The 24242-nt window shown below is 34.5% G+C and overlaps 2 protein-coding genes across 2 annotated transcripts; both read right to left on the reverse strand.

The window, feature by feature from the left end:
* Positions 1-276: 276 nt before the first annotated feature.
* On the reverse strand, positions 277-5278 carry LOC117330900 (zinc finger protein 227-like). Its single transcript, XM_033889452.1, has 3 exons — positions 5098-5278; positions 2553-2826; positions 277-1919 (listed from the first exon to the last, which is right to left on the reverse strand). The coding sequence occupies exons 2-3, from the start codon at positions 2761-2763 to the stop codon at positions 502-504; spliced, it is 1629 nt and encodes a 542-aa protein (XP_033745343.1). The 5' UTR covers positions 2764-2826; positions 5098-5278; the 3' UTR covers positions 277-501.
* On the reverse strand, positions 5077-18177 carry LOC117331230 (probable histone-lysine N-methyltransferase PRDM7). The gene is given in 9 exon segments (XM_033889828.1): positions 5077-5241; positions 5243-5302; positions 7023-7099; positions 7877-8030; positions 8892-8968; positions 13039-13167; positions 15021-15189; positions 16292-16330; positions 17988-18177. Coding segments are annotated over 8 exon segments (840 nt in total). The 5' UTR covers positions 16301-16330; positions 17988-18177.
* Positions 18178-24242: the final 6065 nt, after the last annotated feature.

Consider the following 24242-nt stretch of genomic DNA (forward strand, 5'->3'; position numbering starts at 1 on the left):
ATTGCAACAGGTACTCTTTTTATCGTTTCCCCCCAATCACCCAGTGTGTCAGACTCATTTGTCTTTAATTACTTGTGTGGTCACATTCACTAGATTATGGAACCGCATAAAAATCTGATGTACAATATGTTGTCGGTTTCTATAATTGACAAGCAGTTCCACAGTTCAGTGTTCATTTCAATGAATTTATTGCTGAAATTGACAATATGTTTGGAGCCAGGACAAGAAAATCATTCTTAGTTGACATAACCATCACAATAAAACAAAATTGTATTATATAATTTATTAAATAGACATCAACATTAAATAATACACAAGACAACATGCAAAAATAATTTATACAATTCATCGAATTAAAATACCTTTATGCTATACACATTAGAATAATGTAATGATGAAATAATCATTATGGATGCAAGTGAACTTAAGTATATTTAAATATATAATCAGTAGAAAGTATCTCTGAAAGCTCTGGAGTGTTTTTTTAAGTTACCAGACATCTCAGTTGTACGGCTTCTCTCCTGTATGTGTCCTGACGTGTGTCTGTAGGTGACCAGTCTGACTAAACCCCTTACCACAGACATCACATGTGTACGGCTTCTCTCCTGTATGTGTCCTGAGGTGTGTCTGTAGGCTACTAGTCGGACTAAACCCCTTACCACAGACATCACATTTGTATGGCTTCTCTCCTGTATGTGTCCTGAGGTGTGTCTGTAGGCGACCAGTCTGACTAAACCCCTTACCACAGACATCACATTTGTAAGGCTTCTCTCCTGTATGTGTCCTGAGGTGTGTCTGTAGGTTTTGTGTCACACTAAACCCCTTACCACAGACATCACATTTGTACGGCTTCTCTCCTGTATGTGTCCTGAGGTGTGTCTGTAGGCTACTAGTCCTACTAAACCCCTTACCACAGACATCACATTTGTAAGGCTTCTCTCCTGTATGTGTCCTGAGGTGTTTCTGTAGGCTATGTGTCACACTAAACCCCTTACCACAGACATCACATTTGTATGGCTTCTCTCCTGTATGTGTCCTGAGGTGTGTCTGTAGGTTTGGTGTCTGACTAAACCCCTTACCACAGACATCACATTTGTACGGCTTCTCTCCTGTATGTGTCCTGAGGTGTCTCTGTAGGTCATTAGTCTGATTAAACCCCTTACCACAGACATCACATTTGCAAGGCTTCTCTCCTGTATGTATCCTGAGGTGTTTATGTAGGTTACCAGTCCGATTAAACCCCTTACCACAGACATCACATTTGTAAGGCTTCTCTCCCGTATGTGTCCTGAGGTGTGTCTGTAGGTTACCTGTCTGACTAAACCCCTTACCACAGACATCACATTTGTACGGCTTCTCTCCTGTATGTATCCCGACGTGTGTCTGTAGGCTTTGTGTCCGACTAAATCCCTTACCACAGACATCACATTTGTAAGGCTTCTCTCCTGTATGTGTCCTGAGCTGTGTCTGTAGGCTTTTTGTCACACTAAATCCCTTACCACAGACATCACTTTTGTATTCTCGCTTTCCTGTATGTGTCGCGAGGTGTGTCTGTAGTTTAATTGACTTATTGAACACCCTTTTACAAACATTACACTTATATGAATGTTCTGTTTCAATGCTTAGTCCATTGTAGTCACCAGCTTTGTTTTTTGGTCTTTTATTATTTGTGACACATTGTTTGATCTGCAGGACATCCTGTTTATTTTTTATGGAGTGTTCAAAGCTTTTCTCAATCACAGGTTCTTGATCTAAATACAATTGTGATTCCATTTTGATGTCAATTTCTTTTCTTTCCTCCAACATTTTCCTTGCAAGGTCAATTGTGAATTGAGAGACCCCATGCCTTGCTTTACTGTGTCCAAGTATACATATTTCTGAGCTGAAACATCTTCCACAAAAAGGACACCTGAACATCTCTGGAAAACAATAAAAGAAACAAAGCAAGATTACTTGATTGCTTCATTAATATTTAATAACACTTGAAATACTTATAAACATTTATTCTTCATTAAAAAGTATGTTATTCTGAGCTCAGGAATATAATTATGTTCACTTACAGTAAACTAATCAGTCAAATGCTACCAGGTAATTTTAGATTGTATACTTTGAAGTCATATAAAAATATCTTACTCTTTCTCACGTAAATACTTTTTCATTTCTAGTGTAGTAACTTTGTTAATAGAACAGGCCAGAAAGCAATCATATCATACTAGTATATTAATAACAAAATCGTTACAATTTTACTCTTCTTTTATCAATATTTCCATATCAAATACGATTAAAGCCCTCATTGATACTGGCACACATTTTCCCCAGAACTTCATTTTAAATTTTATAAAAAGTAACTTCCACCTTAAAAGTTTGGTACAGTAATACAATATGGGTAAATTTTAGGACATGTTAACCAGAGACTTGGTCTATACATGATTAACATATCTCATATAAGATAATTCTTGCAGAACCCATGATGTGTGGTTAGACAGACAGACCCTCCATAGTAGTCATGTATAAGATATACCGACATTATGCTATACATCCATATATCTTACTTGTTCCATTGACAGTGAACGGCTTTAATTTAGTGGCATCCTCAGTAGCTCTCCTGATGCCAAGCTCATCACTATAGTCGTCCCCATACCATACAAGTAGCTCAGTGCCTGCTTTGATCACTCTATGGGTCCGGTAATATATTTGTCCCTTGTATTGGTAGGCTGTCATGTTCTGCTCATCTTCATTCCTTGCACAATTCACATATCTCATCCAATTAGCATGGATTTTATCAAAGGCATCAATGAAATAGCTTGGTTTTCCATTTTCATAAATCTGGAAATAAAATAAAGAATTCTTCAACAGCAAAACTTAATGCAGCAATCTTAATTAATTTACAATTTTGTAATTAAAACCCTTCTATCCATGAAAAGTATTAGATTCTACCAAATCTGGGTCTTAAGGAGATGTTTTCTGAAATGTCAGTCAATTAAACCCCTTTTGGCCCCTGATGGACGATGGATGGGGACTGTATAATTTACAATTTGGTAGACCTTTGGCCCAGGAAATATTTTGCGAAATTTCATCAAAACTGGTTCAGGAGTTTTTGAGAAAAAGTCAAAAATATGAAAATGTTAACAACGGACAAAATTGGATTGGAAACGGTCACCGAGCTTTGCTCATGTGACCTAAAAGATGCAAAGGGAAGTTATACATAAACTATATTTAATTCTTATTCCATCAAATTTAAGACTCTTTTTCCCATATTCAAGGCAACTTGGTAAAATTCAGGGCTTTCAGGCCATTTTCCCATTTTCATGGCTTTTCAAATAAATCTTGGCCTTGTATTTAGGGTCTTTTCTAAGCCTGTACTAACCCTGATATCAGAATCAGACAATCTGTGTTGTTAGAATGTATCCCTTGAACCTTCCCAAAACTTTTCAGAAAAATGGCCAAAACTTTAATGTTTCTTAAATTTAAAGGGACAATTTAGTCAAGTTTGTTTACTTTTTTATCATTTCACACACTATTTCATGAAAGTGTACTTCAGTACTCCTTATGAACTATCCTTGGCCATATATTGATACAAGCTTATGTTTTCCATGCGTTTTTTAATTAATTGTAAGGGATCATAATCGTATAACTATACGATTTATATGAAAATGAGCAAGCCGTCTCTACACACTTTGTATACATGTGTGCAAGCGCAGCCCTGTCTCATGACTGTAAACAACATAATGTCATTGGTTTGCATTTGAACTTCAATGACGTTGTCAGCGGATATTTTAACTGGGTTGCGGGTCTCGTGCCAAATGGAGACAGTGAACGGATAAACAAAATATAGAGAATTACTGTTAGCAGAGATGAAAATAGACTAAGGGCAAAAAGGTTGAAAATTAGATTACTCAATCTTTTCAATGGGAAAAATTACAAGTTTACATTACACTGATATTCTCAAAAAGGCTGAAATCAGCCAATCGGCTGAACATTTTCATCTCTGTGTTAGGACAGCAATGTAACGGATGTGAGTTTTTCAAACAGTTGCAACAACAATGAAGAAGTTGCGAGCGAGTTTGCCGAGACTTAACCTACATGTAGCTAGATCTAGATCGACCTACGGAGTAATGTTAAGGTGCAATAATTTTGTTCTGTACAACTTCCATTATCATAATTCCATTCGTACTTGTTATAAGTATTGTTCTGATTACATCACGGATGAAATAAATCACCTAGATGGGCATTTGTTTGCATTCGTACACAAATGAAAATACAATCTACTTCTGCATACGTACCGCCTGTATACATGCATGCGTGTACACAATTACATGAACACGAATTCCCATGTGGTGCCCATGAAATAAACCTGTGTTTGGTCGATTTGAATTGTCAAAACAATAAATCATCATTAAATCTATTTATTATGATACATGTCACAACTGTTTTCCACGCATGTTGTTAATCAAAATCCAAAGAAATAAGTATATGCGTATCCGTGTCGTCACTTACAACCAACTCTGTACCCGCCAGAGGGGGCAACATGTTGCACTATATTTGGAGTATCGCTATATTTGGCGTGGGCTTTCCTGAAACTTAAACTGACCATAATGGCCAATGGCTATGTTGCAAATAATTATTGACCGCAAATTATTTTGTCTGGAGATATGTTTTATCGATTCTGCCTGAATTATAAAAAGCATATCTCTAACCCCTTGGAGGACTTTATCTAGATACTTTATCTAGATTTTATCATCAATCTGAAAAAATTCCTTTTGAACCTTTTGAACACAGTGCAATTCTGAATTCAGAAATGTTTTCATGAGGATTTTCCTATATTGACCCTTACGGTCACCTCAATGTCCTAAAGATTTATAACTTCTTACCCTAAGTTACCAGTTCCTGTCCAGATCACTTCATAACTTACTACATGTAGTTCATCAATTATCATGCAAGAAGTGCAGACTCTTATATGAGATATGAATGATTAACTCAATTTTAAAGATGTGGAATGGACCCTCTCCTTTTTATATGGTCAAACATTTTACATAATATATATATTTTTTTTTAAATGAAATTATTGTCATCATTTCAGCCACTGTTATCATTTACCTGCCATGCATATCCAGTAGAATGTGCTTTATCCAAATCCCGAGTTTTCTTCCCTTTGTAAGGACCAAATCTTGTCCTCGGTAGAATCTCATGATCGGACCAAACACCCAGACCAGCATTTGGTATAGATGATTCCCTGCACACAAAGGCCAGGTGGCAAAGTATAAAGGGATCGATCTTTTCCCTTTGGTTTTATGTCCACAATCTGCAATTAAAATTGAGCACATGTTAATGTCTCCTTCTTCCTATCTGTTCTTTTAAAGTCATAGCATATTTGAGAACAATTAATATGATGTATTAAATTGTAATGATATAAAATGTTTTTCATATTAATTCAAATTTAAACTTGGGACTATTTTTCAAATTGTTGGATGGTTGACGCTGGTTTTGGCTGGTAAAATTTAAAATCAACAATTTTTCTTTCTGCATATTTTTTTTTTATATACAGTATGCACCAGGCCATGGTATCCCTTAGGTTTAAATCCTGTTATCTATCAAAACACTATAAATTTGCCTCTGTGACCGACCAACAGGGTAAAATATTTACAGAACTCCATTCGATGGCATTTGATTTCATAATCCCTATGTTGACTTATTTTAATTTATACATTCCTCACCCATTGGACAGGAAAATATAACAAAAACAAAATTCAATCGAATAACAATTTATTAACGTCATATCAAATAACCGTTTGAATTTAACACAGATTGTATGTAAAATATAACAGCACCCTTATATTGGACTATAAACTACTGTTTGATAGGTCTACGTAATTACATTTTACTGATAACCATGCCATTTCCATGTTATCAGCACAGGAAGTTGCGCTGCGCATGTGGTTATAAAATGTTACTGTTAATAGACAGCGGTGACTGTTTATACAGACATACTCTAAACACCTTGGTAATGATTACGCTATTGTTTCAGTCGTCTAAAGATTTAATAGGCAGTGTTGACCGTTTCATGTCTACACCTATAAAAACATCAGCCGAGTACCAGCGTGTCAGAGATTAGTTCCGCTTGAGTGAGTGGGTAGATGAGTTGTTGACTGTAGTGTGTTTATTAATGGCGACCGCCTTGTAAAAATATGTGATGTAAGCAAAGCACTTCTTTTTATCACAGAGAGTTGTTGTTATAAGATTCGACAGACAATTTGTTTAACCAATATATTAAATGCTTATGATTGCATATAATAATCGGATTACTTAACAAAAATTTGATGTTGAAAAAATTTGGGCGTTTACCATCGATCGTTGTTAATCTCAAAAGCGATACATCAAGTTATTCGATCATTTAAAGTAGGATTTTTATTGTTTGGGCCAAATTTTCAATTCATATTATCCAAGTTTTTCGAATTTTCCTAATTCGAGTTTTCCATGTTTTTTTTTACTAGGATAAAGGGAATCCGGCAGGGACTGACAAAGTACCTCAAGTTAAGCGGTATTCAAGTTTTCCGAGTTCGAGTTAACAAATTCCACTGTATTTAATTGAAGCACTATAATTGTGAGTGAAACAAGTCTATAGAGATGTGGAAGTGCATGAAAACGTGATAGCAATTTGACAATCGACAGGTACGTTTTTCAAATATTAATGAATCACATGTGCCATAACTAAGGCTGTAGAAACGTACGTTAACTCATGTTAAGACAAAAAATTATTTCTGCAATCAGACTTTGAATCTGTTTCCAAATATTTCTATATCCAGACCACAAGTTACTTTATCCTTTTTCTTTATGTTTAATTAATTTGAACTATAGCATACTCTGTTGTTTTTTGTAATTAATCTTGTCAAGAGAATTGCCAAGCCAGTGATTTAGTGAACAAGAAAAAATGCAACTTTACAAGCACTTTCTTCAGTATTGCATGATTTCCATTTTTTCACTCCTAAAACTAAAAAAATAAAGAGCATCAGGTATACCCATACCTCAGTGTCCTGAACAATATCCAGTGGTCCATGTACAGGGCAATCTCCTTCATATTCCTTGTTACATTCTTCACAATCTGTATACAAAACATAAACTTACTGTTTATATCCTCAAAGTGCACCACCAGACACTCCTCATATCCTTTCAACACCACCATTTGATACCCTCAACTCTATATCTCCAATGATGACATATATGACAAACTGAAATTTTGTTTTCTTTATGAAAATTCCCTAATCCTATGATGCCTATAATAGTAAACATATGTATATTTCATCAAACTTCATATATTTGACCCCTGTGACCTTGAATGAAGGTTAATATTCATTTGAACAATCGTTAATTAGCCCTTTACCCATGAATGCCACAAACCCAATACCAAGTCTCTGGGCCTCTTTGTCACCAAGAAGAAGTTGTTTAAGAGATTTCAGCCTATTTAACCCCTTTGACCTTGAATGAAGGTCTAGGTCATCCGTTTGAACAAATTTGGTAGCCCTTTATCCCAGCATGCTACAGACCCAATTTCAGGTCTCTGGGCCTGTTGGTAATTGATAAAAAGTTGAAAATGTAAATTGTTTACGACAGATAATGCCGGACAAAAGGCAATCGCAATTGGGTCAACTGAGACTTCGTCAAAATAATTGTTCTCAAAACTTTTTGAAAGCAGTCTTCTAGTGTTCTCAACTTGACAATTATAACTCCAATTTGTATGACAATGAGAAGCATGCAATGTGCTTATGGATTAATATCCCTTTAAGTTCTAAAATGAAATTATCAATTAAGTATATATAAAATATAAGATGTCTGCCTTCTTTGTCAGCAATTGATGTGGGCTCGTATAATTGATACTTACAAAGAAATTCATCATCATCGGGGACCTCGATCTTCATGTAACTAACAGCTGAGGAAGCAGGTCTCAAAGGGTATGTGTGTTTAGGCTCCGTGCTTGCTGTATTCTTTTTAGATGCATGCTTTTTTGGTTCAGGCTTTGTTATTGTTTCTACTTTCTGTAGTGAAACATTGAAAAAATTGTATAAATATTAAACAAAAGGCCTGTGAGCCTTAATGTATAAACAAGAGGCCAAGTGCGCCTGTATTGTTCACTTGCTTCTAGATCTTCTAGATCATTTACGCAGTCTCTGATTACCACTTTATTTAAATATCAGAGTAGGCTAGGTTTATTCATGTAAATAAATGTTCCAGTCCTCATTCAAGCATACTAATCAATAGGTATCATGCAGTATTACAATATCAGGTCTCAATCTCTTGGCTATTAAGAAATCATTGTTTTAAGATTTTTTTTTTAACACATTTGACCCTTGTGACTATCATTGTAGGTAAAGGTAATTCATTAGAAAATCTTGGAAGCCCTTCATTCAAGCAAGCTACTGACCCAAACTCAAGTCCCTGGACATCTTGGTTATTGAGAAGTCAATGCAATGTTTTAGCATATTTGACCCATATGTGACGTCGTTAAATGTACATAAAGGTCATTCATTTGAACAAACTTGGTAACCCTTCACCCATGCATGCCACAGGACCATTATCAACTTTCTGTGCCACAGAATTATTGAGAAGAAGTTGTTTAAAAGAAAAAAAGTTGACGCAAGCTCACTTGCCCTTCCAGCAAGGTGAGCTAATAAGAGGCACACATTCAGGTTTATAAGTATGCTACTAGAAGTTATAATGTTTCCATTAAAAATAACATTTTGACATATCTGATGCCTGTAACCTTCAAATTTGGTAAAGGTCATTCATTTAAATGAACTTTGTACACCATCCTTCTGGCATGCTACTGACACTATATCATGACACTGTGTCAATGTTTTAAAAGTTTTTCTCAAATTGTTCAGCGAGTCAAATTATACCTTCTGTTTTGTTGTTTTCTTAGGCACATCAGCTTCTTGTTTGATGGGAAAACAGAACTGAGGTACTGGTCTCTTATCTAAAAGATAGAATTCATAATGTCAAATGCAGATTTTTGTCCAGTTCATTTAAGATTGTGCAGAAAAATTGTTACTGGAAATCACATGTGAATCATCAACCTTCTTAGAATTACAGAAAGTTTTAAATCTTTCAAATCACTTATATAACTCTCTTGTCAATTAACTGAAAACTTAATTTGGTTTTAGTGCAACATTTACAAATCAAGCTCAATACATACTTTTAATTCGTGACTTAAATCAAAAGCCCACAAAGTTTTCAAAGAGAATGGCCTTAGCTCAAGGAGAAACAAGATTATATATCATCATTTTCACACACTGCGATATAGTGGGCAAGTACATTAATTAATGTTCATTTTAATTTTAATTTTTTTTGATAGTGTGAACTTCTTGTCATATGAATTTCCCAGCTAAAGCAATAAAAACAAGGACAAAGTCAACTGTCATCAAGATCCCCGCCCATGCAAATATTGTGTTACATGAAATTAAACAAGGCAACATTCATAAAAACGTGAAAAACATGACATATACCATTTAGAATCATAACATTTATATTCATGTTCAGTCAGCAAGTTCCTGTCAAAGTAATTAACATAATTAATAACAATTCAATAAAATATTAAACTGTACAGTGAACTATCAAAATGGGCTGACCATGCTTGTATTCTTACTTTCTTCCTACTAGATAGATCGGACTAAATATGGTTGGAAGTGTATCGACAGATGACTGTTTTGACATGAACCATACAATTAAGTTTTTCAGTGAGGCTCAGATGGTTGATACAGTGCATTCCTCTTTATATCATGTTGTATTTGTCAGAACAAAAACATGATATTAACAGGAATGTGAGCAATCAGCAAATCAGGTCACAGCAACCTCATTAGATATGACCGGAATATGCCGATAATCAAACTTGAGTGAGGGCTTTAGTTTATAAGTCTACCAAGCAAGTGTAGCAGGGGCATATTTTAGTGTCTGATAGTTTTATTTTATAGGAGTTTCCCGTCCGTCTAACGTAATATGTAACGCGTCCGTAACTTAATTCGTCCGTTATAGTATCGTCCGCATTATTGTAGTTATGTATACGTTTTGTGTGCGTTCGTTTCGTTTGTGTTGTACTCCGTAATTGTAGTGTCCGAGTGGTCAGTCTGTGTGATGTTACATCATGTAGTGTCTGTTATTTCATTGGTTGTTTTATTGGCGGGATGTATTCTTTGTTAGAGTCGGACATACATTTTCCTTCTGACTGGACATAAGTTTTATCAAAATCCAATCATTCCTTCAAAAGATATCGTCTGGAAAGCAATCAGCCAATCAGGTCACCGCAGCCTCATTAAATATGTGCGAAATATGCTGATAATCTAATTTGAGCGAAGGGTTTAGGTTATAAGTCTACCAAGCAAGTTTCATCAAAATCCAAGCATTCCTTCAAAAAAATCATCCAGAAAGCAATCAGCCAATCAGGTCACAACAGCCTCATTAAATATGCAGTGGAATATGCCGATATTCGAACTTGAGCCAGGGGTTCAGGTTATAAGTCTACCAAGCAAGTTTCATCAAAATCCAATCATTCCTTCAAAAGATATCGTCCGGAAAGCGAATCAGAACGGACGGACGGACGGACGGACGGACGGACGGAACCCATTTGTATATCCCCCGCCCACTTTGTTGGGTGGGGATAAAAATGTTACTGAAACCCACAGGTCAGAATTGACAAAATTGAAATTGGTTTGACAGGTTGTTTATAAACACACTGTGATTACAAATTGTAAGGGTAGGAAATTGGGGTCCCAATTACGTATTATTTTTTCTTACAAATTGTAAGATAATCAATCCTACTTAATGTGTGATCTGATTCTTACATGGTATCTGTATATATCCAAAACTACTTGGGCCTAACAATACCAACTAGAAAGCTGAGTAGGCTATGATGGAACACAAGTGATTACTAGAAATACAACTTTGAGCAATAGTGACAGTCTGCACAACTGGAGACAAAGGGGAAACTACATTCAAATTTGAGAAAGACCCATAATAGCAATTTAGTACTTAAGCACTCATGCCATACTTTTTGAAGACCAATAAGGGAGATTGATGATAATATATAGGGAGTTTTTGCCTAAAATAAGAGAGAGTTGTGAGGGACATGACTATCGTCCATTTTACTCAATTTCAAAGCAATGAATGAATTTTGATAGCTATAGAAATAACGAAAATTGAAGATCAGATTTCATCATACTATCAGATCCATGATACGTTTTATATGAAACTCATGATAAACAAAGAATAATTTAAGTCTGATAATAAAGAGATGTAAAGTTTCTAAGCAACTTGCCTTTAATTCAAGATGATAATATATTCTAGCAGCGACAAACACCACACTAGCCAGAGCTTCATGTGAAGCTTGTGTCCAAAAGGCACCATTTTGAATGAGTGGTCACAAACGGATTACGTGATTGCTACATTTAACCAAATCTCATAAAATCTTGTGGAAAAACTACCAATTTGTAAACAAAAAAAAATGATGTCAAAAGAATACTGGAGGGAACTGCAAAATATAGGATATCAGGCTCTCCTCCAGCGAGACAATAAATGCCTTGAAATTGTTTGTCACCTGCCGGGAGGTATATGGCATGTATGCTAAGAAATTGTCAATGAAGTTTCAATTATCAAAATCCAAGATGGTTGCCTGTTGGCCATGTTGTTGTCAGATTGGTCTGATACAGGAATATGCATAACTAGGGATCAAGGGGAACCTACATACAAACTTCACTGGTCAAAATACAATATGGCCACCTAATGGTAATGTTGTTTTCCAATTGGTCCAAAAATGCAATATGAACAACTAGGGACCAAGATGAACTTATACATGCAGAATTTGAGAGTGATCCTTTCAGTACTTTCTGAGAAAATAGCGATAACAAACTTCAGTTGTCATAATCCAAGATGGCTACCTGTCAGCCATATTGTTTTCCAATTGGTCCCAAAATGCATAACTATGGACCAATGGCAATGAAGGAGAATTTACATATGAAGTTTAAGAAGATCCTTCTGAGAAATAGCAATAACAAGAAAAGTTTATGGAGGGACGGACCATGGACACAAGGCGATTTGAACAGCCCACCATCTAAGGCGATTTGAACAGCCCACCATCTAAGTTGTTACTTGATATGATTTCAGCCAATCAGAAACCATGGATGCCATCTTCGATGCATGATCAAGAAATACAGAGCAGATGCACAACTAAGTAAGCTGTGGACAAAAGTGGCTAAACAACAATAACAAGAGATCCTAGAGGTATCTTGGTGCCCACCATCAATTGACCTATGCTAGATCTCAATAAGACTGAATTTTTTCTCTTCTTTTCTCTTCTTCGATCCCCCTTAATTTGTTGCACCTTATTTGAAAACAAACTGAACCTAGTCATATCAAGTCTGAGAAAGATCCATCAAGCACTCTGTATGAAATAGGGTTAACAAACTTCTGCTACATTACTAAGCTGAATCTAAATGTCAGAAATTCAAGAAATATCCATGAAAGGCTTTCCCAAGAAATAGCAACAACAAACTTTAACTGACAAAATACAAAATGTCCACCTGTTGGCCATTTTATTTTCTGGTCATTCTCAAAATAGAATACAATAAACAGCTGAAGATACAAAGGGAAACCATCGGGTGAAATTTGAGAAACATACCCATGAAGAACAAGGATTGTTTACGGATGGACAATAAACAGAGATGAAACTTGAAAGAGATTTGACTAGCTCTACAAAATAACGTAAATTAGGTTTCAAAGGCCATTTGAAAACGGATCTCTTGACAAATTATTAAGGACAGATATATAGCTCTAGATACAGACATAATTGCTTAGGAAAAAAAAAGCTAAAAGGGGGTCTTGGGTCTCCCCAGCAGAGTTACAAAGCATGAAATAATGTCTGTAACTTTCTTAACATAATACGCCAAAGATTGAAGGGCATATAATTGTAAACAAGTATGCCATACCCCCCCCCCCCCCCACTAAAAACAGTGACCTTGACCTTCGACCCCAAAAGCCTAATTTCACTGCCTTTACCTCTTTGGCTCTTCCTCCTTTCAGACGTAGGAGTCCACTCATCATCACTATCATCAGACATGTCCTTCCTTTTCCTTTTTGTTTGTCCTCGACGACTTTTCATAAAGTCTGGTTTGATGGCAGGTAATCCTGAAATTAGAAATCTAAGAGCTCCAATCATGCTTCTCACTAAACTATATACATGTACATGGCTTTTGAACCGTTTGTATGAGGACATTTTGGAGCCGATATTATGGGCCCCAATGGGTGAAATTACATGTGGTGGGTTCAAATTAAAATCACATCTATGAGTTGGTGGGGTTTGAAATAAATTAATTTTTTTGTTGTTAGATATTTGCGATGTGTTTGTACCATTTTTTTAACATCAAAATTGCTTTTATACCAGTGTACTGTTCACAAAAAAGTGGATATGATGGAGTGTCGTCAAAAATTTTAATTGCTTCTATAGGTAGGTCCCAATGTTTTCCTGGAACAGCCCTTATTTTCCAACCATATTTAATTTGATATAAATGAGTCCAAAAACCTATTTTAGCAGAATCATTTTTTTTTTTTTAAAGAAAACTAAAAAGTCGTTCAAAACTGTACAGATAATCCCTCCCGGAGCCTCAACTATTTGGAACATATGACTACGTAAAATTAAGTGTCATACATCAAGAGGCTTTTTTAATAAATAAATTACAGATGGTTGGGTGGGTTAAAATTAAATGACATCTATGGGTTGGTGGGATTTGAAATAAATTGATTCTGTTGGGTGTCTTTTCAAGAACTATACAAAAAAAGTTACATAATCAAATATCAATAGAACTTTTCATAACTTGTTTGAACTTTGACAATCTTGACTTTCTGGACTAAATAAAATAAAATGACTGAACCAAAAAAAAAGTGTTGAATTATTAACCAATTTAACCTTTTCAGTACCCTAAAAAGTTCAATTTTTTTTAGGTACAGAAAAGTTACAAAAAGTTATAACTTTTTAAGGCTGAGCTTCAGTACACTTGTGTCGAGTAAGCTTTAAGATATAACCAAACGGTTTATAATGAATGATGAACCCCTAAATCCTTCATAAATGTGTTATATTTCTTAAGGGATAGGGACAGAGACATTAAAAACAGAAATTTCAATATAAAATAATTTGAAGTAGATAAAAAGACCAAGTTGAAAATTGGTACATAATCAGAATCTACAGAATTCAGAGAGCTTATCTCATCTTATCTTATCTATTTTTTATTGGTAAAACAGTTACAATAATATCATTGTATTTTGTGTTCATGTTGTGCCAGGCCTGTTGTTGTTTAAATGATCAAAATACAAAATGTAGTGTTGTATTGATAACCTTCATGATAAAAGATGGATACTGATTTGCATTCATGTAAAACCATACAAACGTCTAATTTTGGCTTTTTCACATTGGTTTTTTTTTTTTTTTTTTAAAGCCTGGCATGACACAGATAAACACATATACAATGATATTATTGTAACTGTTTCACACAAAAAAAAATTCAGATCTATGCTTTCTAAATTCTAGAGTTTTTCATCACACACCAGGAAGCCATGCAAGTTAACCAGACATAGATGATAGATACGTGCGTAGCTAGCCCGCATAGACTTATTCAAGGTGTCTTGATGAGCGTTGCCATTCAGACCAAATGTTCGTCAGCTAGTTAACTTTGCATTTAAATTCATCAAATTTTCATACAAATATTTTTGGCCAATAACTGATCAACACCACCATCATTTATTGATATAAACAAATTGGCAAAAATATAAAGACTATACTCTTCTAGCATTCCATTATTATATTTGATGGTATTTTATTTTTTTTCTGATACAGCAGTATCAAAGTTTATGCTGTCCTACTACAAAAGTGTGGTGCTCCACCTTATGCTTGATTGGATTCCACTGTTTCAACAGATTCCAATCTAGCATCAAAAGTTCATAAATCTTTTGTACTTTTTTTTTTCGTCGATAGTTTAAATGAATACCTAGAGATGCCATCATTTCATAATTTTTTCTCATGTTCCTAAATCGCAGTTTCTCATATTCAGACATGTTCGAAAGCTGTGCTTTAGTGAAGAATTCATTAATGCTGTCATTTTGTTTGTCCAGATTGGAGAAATCCAGTAGCTGCATGCCAGGTAATACAGGGAATTTCTGAAATAAAACGAAGTGAAATAATTGCAAAACAAATTCTTAAGATAGAATTTAGACAAAATTACATATACGGTACATATATAGAATATTTTCTGAAGTTTTATTTTATCATATATTTTGTAAATTCAGTCAGAAAGAAGGAAACACTAATTTTTGACTAAAGTAAAGTTGCTTCTCAAACATATAGCCTAAATCAATCATTAATCACTTTTCCAAATTTATACATAAATTAATCACTTTCACAATTTACATATTACATGATCAATTACTGATTAGATTTCATAATCAATGGATAAATTTACTTTGTCTGCACCAAAAACTTAGCAACACTCAACACTCAGTATTGGACTTCAGGAATTCCACATTTTCATATATAGTTGCAATTTATTCTGGTCTCCCACAAATCTGTTTGTCAGAATTGTCTTGCATCTGGTGTTAGGCCAGAGGAACTTACCTCTTAAATTTTTTGTCAATACAGGGTTTATGGATTTCAGGGTACAACAATTTAATAATGAAATGTAAAATTGGTACACTAATTGACACACATGTACACCGAAGTTAAACATTTTGTCTGACAGCAAAAACTACAAACTTACAAAGTGTGAAGACAAATGGAAACATTTTTTATCAATTAATTTTATTAATCCATACATATTTGTATTTTCTTGGTTTAACTGTTCAGGGGCTAATCTAGGATTTGGGGAATACTACCCATTATGAAATTTAGGGGAAATAAAGGGGCGGCAGCGTCTTGAATTATTCTTTAAATTTTAACATTTGACAGCTATTATTTGCTATAATTCTTACATATTTCATTAAATTTGGGGGAGATTCCCTGTTTTGGAGAATTTTCCCCCGTTTTATGGCATTTTTTCTTGATGGGGAATTTGTTTTTATTCAAAGGGGAAAACACCATCAGTGGGGAATACTACCCAATTTCGGTAGTAAAATTGGTCTAGATTAACCTCTGCTGTTAACATTACTTTTTTAGAAGATGAAAAAATAGAGCAAAAAAATCTCAATGACAATATCCTCAAATCCTTTACAATGCAAGTCAATACATATAAATAGGGGAAATTGTATGCAACTGATTGTATCTTACCGATGCCATGCTGTTCACACTTGCTGTTCAAAATTCTACCTGTGTAAACAAGACAACTGAAATCAATTACAATAACATTCAATCAAGCTAAATTACGCATGTCACTGACTGCAGGGGTTAATGTAGGATTTGGGGAATACATGTACTACCCATTATGAAATTTAGAGGAAATGAATGGCCGCAATGTCTTGAATTATTCTTTAAATTTTAACATTTTACAGCTATTCTTTGCTATAATTCTCAATACATATTTCATCAAAATTTGGGAGATTTCCACTGTTTTGGAGAGTTTTCCCATTTTATGTGATTTTTTCTTGATGGGGAATTTGTTTTTGTTCAAAGGGGAAAACACCATCAGAATACTACCTAATTTCTGTAGTAAAATCGGCCTAGATTAACCTCAGGACTGTTATGTCATTTATTAATTATAGTGTAATTTAAGCTATTTATCAATAGCATCAACATTATAAGGCAAGTTTCAATTCTGCATTAACTTTTGGCTGTTGGTACATTTCGAAATGCATGAGGTATGCTTTTAATTTTTAATATCATTGTAATTGCAAACAAATTATGTTGAGTGATATGAATCACTATTGTTGGCTCAGGTGGAAGTGTGCGAGAGGTCTTAAATTCAGAGAAAACCCATGGTTCTAAAGGCAGGTGACTTCAGTGTTGACAATCACTATGGTATAAATCATTGGTCGGTCCTGAACAGAAAGGGTAATATCTGCGAAAATATTAACCAAGAACAGGGGGAAATGTTGTGGATATGTTTTAAGACATCTAGTCATCTATCTATATTTTAAAATGTTGTTATAATGCATTTTATTTCATTTAATCAATGATTCTGTTCATTTATTAATTACTGAAGTCGACTGTAAATCCGGAAGATTTCCATGTTAATTAGTCAAACCATGATTAAAACAGAAAAGCATAATCAATTAATTTAAAAGACTACTGTATAAATTATAAATCGATTAATTGAAACAACACTATACTTTTCAAATCCAATCAGTGAATCATTCGATCAAACCCCTGGCAGCCTAGTTTTACCGCTGTGCCACATGACAATCCACTATAAACCTTTTTTCAGTCAAATACATGTATTCCTGTCAATTTAAACAAATGATTATTCTTGCTTTGCAGTCGACGCAACGTGACATTTTGGCTCCATGACTGCAGTAACGTTACATAGTATAAAAAGGGCGCATTGTTTTGTGTGAAAATCGCAGCATGTGCTAGCCTTTGTTGGGCCGTTTTTATAATTTATGAATAATATGTACTAGATTGGAGTGCGATTTTATTATATATGAGAATAAGAACATAATTAATCGTTTTATTGCAATCATATGCTTAGTTTTAGGTTTAGCAGTGAGTGGCCTTAAAAATCATCCTCAACGGAGTTCTACGCTACGGCAGACCCGTTTAGATAGTCCGCATTTCCCCATCACAATAACGTTATTTCCTTTATACAGGCTATAATGTACATTATTATGCAATTAATTTATCAAATTATGTTACATTTCAAACAACCCATACTTCATTGTCAACAGAATAAAATTGGAAGTCTCTTTTTATTCTGTGCGTGATGGTTAGAATGACATCTGCTCAGCTTACAACACTCTAGTAGCCCTTCATTTCAAAAACGTTCTACCAACCCCTGGACACACAGTATTCTTCTTTAGAACATACTTACAAGCCGTGTAATACTTATAGGCCAAGAAAACTTGTGTGAAGCAACTAATACCAAAAGCAATCTTCTTTTAAAATTCAGGATCAGACGTAGATCTGAATACAATACGTCACAGAATGTTGAAGGCGGGAAAAAAAATTAAACACCCGGATGAAAACTTCGGTGCGTTCGATAACGTTTTTGCCTCGATGACGGTTTAGAAAATAAAAACCAAAACCATTGAAAGCTCTATATGTACTCTACTACATGACTGGTTTTATTTTTCAGCATAGCCGTTTATATTATTTTGGCCCCGGATATGACGTGACAGGTGCCGCTACTGGGCAAGATGAAGTATGTGATTGGTCAATGTAGCGGTAAATGCAAAATGCAGAATGCAGTTAAAGACGAAACAAAATTAAGATTGAATGCAAGCTGAATAAGTGGATGTATCTATTCAAATGAAACATTAATAAAAGTATACTCCTGATTGAAATGCAGTCGTATTCAGTTAGGCCTAAATGCAGATATGAAGTTAAAAACGAAACAAAGTTAAGATTGAATGCAAGCTGGTTCGTGCAACACTTAACAATTCTAAATTCTAAAATGTTTCAGAATCTAGATTTTTGACCAAAAACCTGAAATATCAAATTTCAAAACAAATTCTCTGATTGCAATCGTTGGTCATTCGGGTGCTCTGAAGAGATGAACGAGTTTTGATATTTTGGAACTTTGAACGGCAAAGGTCTAAAAAATGAAACGATTTTGGATAAGTGATATTTTAGAATTTTTGTCAAAAACCCAAAAATCTAAAAATTCATTTTTGTTTTGGAATTTGATAGATTCTATTCTAGGTTTTTGGTCAAAAATCTAAAAAAAAACTAAAACATTTTAGAATTTTGAATAAGTGAATGTATAATATTATATCCCTGATTCAAGTGCAGTTTTATTATCACCAAAAATGATTCAAACTGATATAGTTTTATTATCTGTGCTGAAACGCATTAAATTCAGTTCGTTAATTAATTTCGCCAGCAGTTTCATATTATAACCACCAGCATTAAAAGTATGCCGGTTATCTTTTTTAAAGATATTTCTTGTTTTGTTTGATGTTGTTTTGGTTTTTTTCTAATGACAGAAGTTATTTTTCAATGGTGATTTGTATATTCAACGGCTGTGTTGTTTGCTATACCTGGATCCAAGCTTTCACTAATATTTCAAATCTTTAATTGAAAAAGTTAAACATCATTTACTTATATTTAGAGACATTGCATGTTAACCAGTTTGATGGATACCTGGATGAATGAACTGAGAAAAATCTGGAAAAATAAAAACTTGTTAGTTTTATGTCGATAGTCATAATTGGGTGGTCGGGTGGCACAGTGGTTAGACGCTTACCTTCCATCCAATCGGCCAGGGTTCGATTCCCCGATCGGACGTGAAAGGGTATGGGGTCACTTGCCCGACCACGGGTGTTTCCCCAACGAGTTCGATTTCCTCCCACAGCCACTGCCGCCCAACCCACCCGCGCGCTTCCAACAAGCGAAATTAATATGTTGGTATAAATTCATTAGCAATTGTTGTAAAATAAATCAAGTTAACATTTTCCTTTTTTTCCAATCATGGATTAAAATCTAAACTCTGTGGATGGTAGCGGATATTTTTTCTAAAACTCCAGGCCTTCACTATAAATAAAACGGCTTTACAAAGTAAAAATTGAACTTATTTCAATAATACTTTGTAATATCTTACTTTTTAATATAATCAAGGATTTATATAATTTGTTTATTTATTAACATACATTGTATATACTGTGACGTCACTATTTTAGCTGACAGATGAAAATTAAAACTACTTCCCATGTATGCATTTAAGAAATTTGACATATAGTACATACTAGTATCCCTGGGATAATTACAGTTATGGCTATTGTCTTAAAAAACAATACATGTGTTGTGGTTATACCTATAAATTATGTAGTGCGGTGTATCAGCTCCGCCGAAACGGTTTGCCGTATCGGAGTTATGCCCCTTTAATCAATTTACGGGGCCTTCTTCCTCTTCTTCTTGATTTGAACTATTTTATTTGTCAAAAATGGGTTAGACACTTCTTCTTCTTCTTCTTCTTCTTCTTCTTCTTCTTCTTCTTCTTCTTCTGTAGATCAAAGTTCCTTTGAAATATTTAGGTAAATATGTTTTAATTTTAACTATTGTTATATAGCCAGTAGTCGGCGATTTGTATCACAGGTACTTGTGGACATGAATATGATATTTTTAATTTAAATGTTACATTATAGACGAGTAAATTATTGCATTACAATCGCATGCTTAATTTGTAAATATATATATATCGTACCTTGACAAATATAAATACTAATTTTATAAGGCCAAGGTAAGATTTTTTTTATATATATATATATATATAAATTAAGTATGCGATTGTAATGCAATAATTTTCTCGTCTATAATGTAACATTTAAATTAAAAACTTAATCATGTCCACAAGTACCTGTGATTTGTATGCTATATCTAAGCCCATATATTGACGGAATTTCACCGAACGGAGTACTTGGAATGCTGTACTTAGATACATATACTGAAATTCCATCGAAAATCGTACGACATATCGGTCATTTCCGTCAGAATTACATTCCGATCCTTACCGAGGTGTCACGATTGATGCATGACCCGCCTTAGTTTGAAGCGCGAAAACTTTGATTTCAGTCGCTAATTTTATCTTTTTTTTTATCATTTTTTTTATTATTTTTTTTTTTTTTATTTGTTTGTTTATTTATTTATTTTACCCTTGATTCTTTATTATTTAGGGGCCGCGGTGGCCGAGTGGTTAAGGTGTCCCGACACTTTAACACTAGCCCTCCACCTCTGGGTTGCGAGTTCGAAACCTACGTGGGGCAGTTGCCAGGTACTGACCGTTGGCCGGTGGTTTTTCTCCGGGTACTCCGGCTTTCCTCCACCTCCAAAATCTGGCACGTCCTTAAATGACCCTGGCTGTTAATAGGACGTTAAACAAAACAAAAACAAAACAAAAACAATTTTTTTTTATTAAATTAACCCTATAATTATATGGAAACCAACCGTTCTCCTCTGATGTGATTTGATATGTATGTTGTGTTATAATATCTGGCAAATCGGTAGAAATATCTGGTGAAAACATGACTTTCGTTCCTTTGGTTGAGAATACGCCATAGGTACATATCGACATGTTAATACTGGTGTATTAACGATGACCCTCATAGGTGATGAATAGATTATGTAATCATTATGGTCACGTGGTAAAAGTAACATTAGGCAACACTTACGGCAATGATATGCATTAGTAATATACTAATGGCTCCAGCCCGTCTCACCTGAGACAGGTAGATATAGTACAGGTAGGTTAAACACACACACGTATACATGTATATTACTGCAGGTATACATGTATATTACTATATGTAAATGAGTACTGGAAACGAACACAGACGCATCAATCAAACTAACGAATACATAAAAAGGGACTTATTGTAGCAATCAAGTCAGACAGGTCACGTGTTCGGGCCTACTGTACAAAGAACACTTCCGGTAGTAAAATATGATAATTTTTACCTACGTCTCAAACAAAGGTAAGATAAGCCCAGTATATCTACCTGTCCAGAAAGTTATTGTTTCATGTCAATTAATACGATGTTAAGATGGGTAACGACTGTCCATTTGCCCTTTAAGCTGGTCATATTCATGTAAATAAATATACGTATATAGATATAGGATGTGACGTTAAAACGGTACTAAGATTTGTTTCCGTCGGTCTGTAGGAAAAACACAATCTTTTAATAATTCTGTTAGATTTTTGTACGAATAAAGTACATTCTTACTTTCTTGTTCCTCTCGATTGCCTTCTATTTTAATCCGTTTTCATTAGATTTGACAGATTATTTGTCGATCCCTTCGAAATTGTCCTGATTTGCAATGTCAGAATTTTTACCAAAAGTCAAGTTTCTAGACTCATGAGATTTTCTTGTTTAAAACTAAGTATTTGAAAATATACTTTTCTATACTAACGAGGTCTGAATTAACCAGTTAGAAAATGGCGATCTACATAATCTCTATATATAATGGCGATCTACATATCTCGAAATAAAATCTCGATATCCAAGGGTAATGCTAGTGATGTACAAAGTCTTCCAAATAGAGCCGACCTCGGTACATTGGGACCAGAACCCTTGTATTGCGAAGATACATGTGACATCGTGACCTATCAAAGTCTGTCCCACAATAGGGGAGATTGTTCCACCAATTCCACAACGAGGCGGAAATGAAATTAGTGTTTCATTAATGCACGTTTGACATTTAAGGTTAATGTATAGCTTAGTAATGCGAAATTGGTTGAAATAAACGTGATAGCTCATTTTATTCATTATGGAAGGCTAATTGTGTCAAACTAATGTCAAACGAACACCATTGGATTATGTACACTTTTAGTAAATAAGCCGCTCGGATGCCAATTTCATTCTAGTTACAAAATGTACTATGAGTTTGGAAAAAACAGACTAGTGTCAAAATGTACTTTTATTGATATTGTACAAAAAATCAAAAGAAAGCAAATAAAAAACCCCACAAAAACAAAAATGAAAAACGCAAAAAAAAAAAAAAAAAAAAATAGCAAAAAAAAAATAAAAAATATCACTACCAGGTTTCAATATTTACTTTATGGTATCTTAAATATAAATATGACATATATTCATTTATATATACATAAAAAAAACTATGATTGGGAACGAGACATCACAACGTTATCAACGTCCATCAAGTACATATATATGTAGCCCGAGTTTGACACCATGTCAGGGCCAGAGGAAACTCGGACTAATACATATGTAGCCCGAGTTTGACACCATGTCAGGGCCAGAGGAAACTCGGACTAATACATATGTACAAGAATACTAAATGTCGAGAAATATATTCCATTTCACTGGCATTATTTTCCGAAACTATGACCATAATTTTATTTGATAGAGTTATTATAATGAGTTGTTGGGGTCTACATTTTTGCGTCCATGGGCATATTAAGCTGAAGATTCTAAGCCTTGTTTAAGATAGTTTTTATCTCGTTATACAAGAAGGCGATGTAATTGTGACATAGCGTCAGCAAAAAGGCAACATCATTGATTTAAATAAAATATATAATAGGGGTCTAAGTAAAGAACCCTGTGTTTTCAACAACGGCATGACTATTATCCGGCCATTTTCTAAATATAAGCAGAGACTTATACGTAATCTATATGTATGTAAAATATGTCATTGATACCAGAGACATATATATAGATATAGGTAAATATACGTCCATGCTGATAGAAGGGGAAATACCAGAGGAAATTAACAATTAAATGTTTGGTTTTTTCTTTTTTTGGGGGGGGGGGGGGGGGGGGGGGGGGTTTTGCATTTGGTGACTTGTTGTGGCACAATATATTGATTAAAATACCAGGAAATTAACATCAATATTTAAATTACGCTGTCACATGCTAGTATCGAGATGGGCTTCGTCAACATTATACACTTCCCTGGTGTCTGTGCCTACTTGTATTCTTCCCGTAGTTATGTATGCAGCTGTCATGCTTGTCAATCAAATGACCTAGATTTGGACTTTCCTGGTAAGAATGGCGTAGATGTATAATGCTCTATGTGTTTAATCTCGAACTAGGTAAATATCGCTCGCTTCCAGGACATATTTAAATATTAACCTGGTTTTTCTATAAAAAAAAACTTTCCTCTGACAATCTGGCTTGTAAAACAGGGACAATGAATGTATTAAATGATAAATTCATAAGCTCTTCGCGTAGAGAAATTTAAACCAATGATTTTTTTTTTAGTTCTCCATGGAAAATATATGACGCAATAGATTTGTTCAAACATTGAATTTATCAAACGCACGTCAAGGGAAAAAAAACATTCGTCAAACACTCGCCACTGAAAAGCTTATAGCAGTGAATTTCATTAATTCATCTTTGAAAGAGCTCAAGTGACGCATTTAACGTGTGTCAAAGAATATATATTTACAGTCAAGATTGGTTTTTTTTTAAACTAGCATGAGTTTCCTCTTGCCCTGACACCATGTAAAGACATGGTGTCAGGGTCAGAGGAAACTCGGGTTATTTTCAAACGTGTGTCAATGAAAGAAATGTAAGCCGTATGAATTATACATGTACTATTCAACACAACCACAGTTTGAACTCGATACATCGACACTGGTAGGTCGCCTATTGATTTCATAATGATAATTTAC

The sequence above is a fragment of the Pecten maximus genome, chromosome 7 (genome assembly GCF_902652985.1).
Source record: "Pecten maximus chromosome 7, xPecMax1.1, whole genome shotgun sequence".
In the NCBI taxonomy this organism is placed as follows: Eukaryota; Metazoa; Mollusca; class Bivalvia; order Pectinida; family Pectinidae; genus Pecten; species Pecten maximus.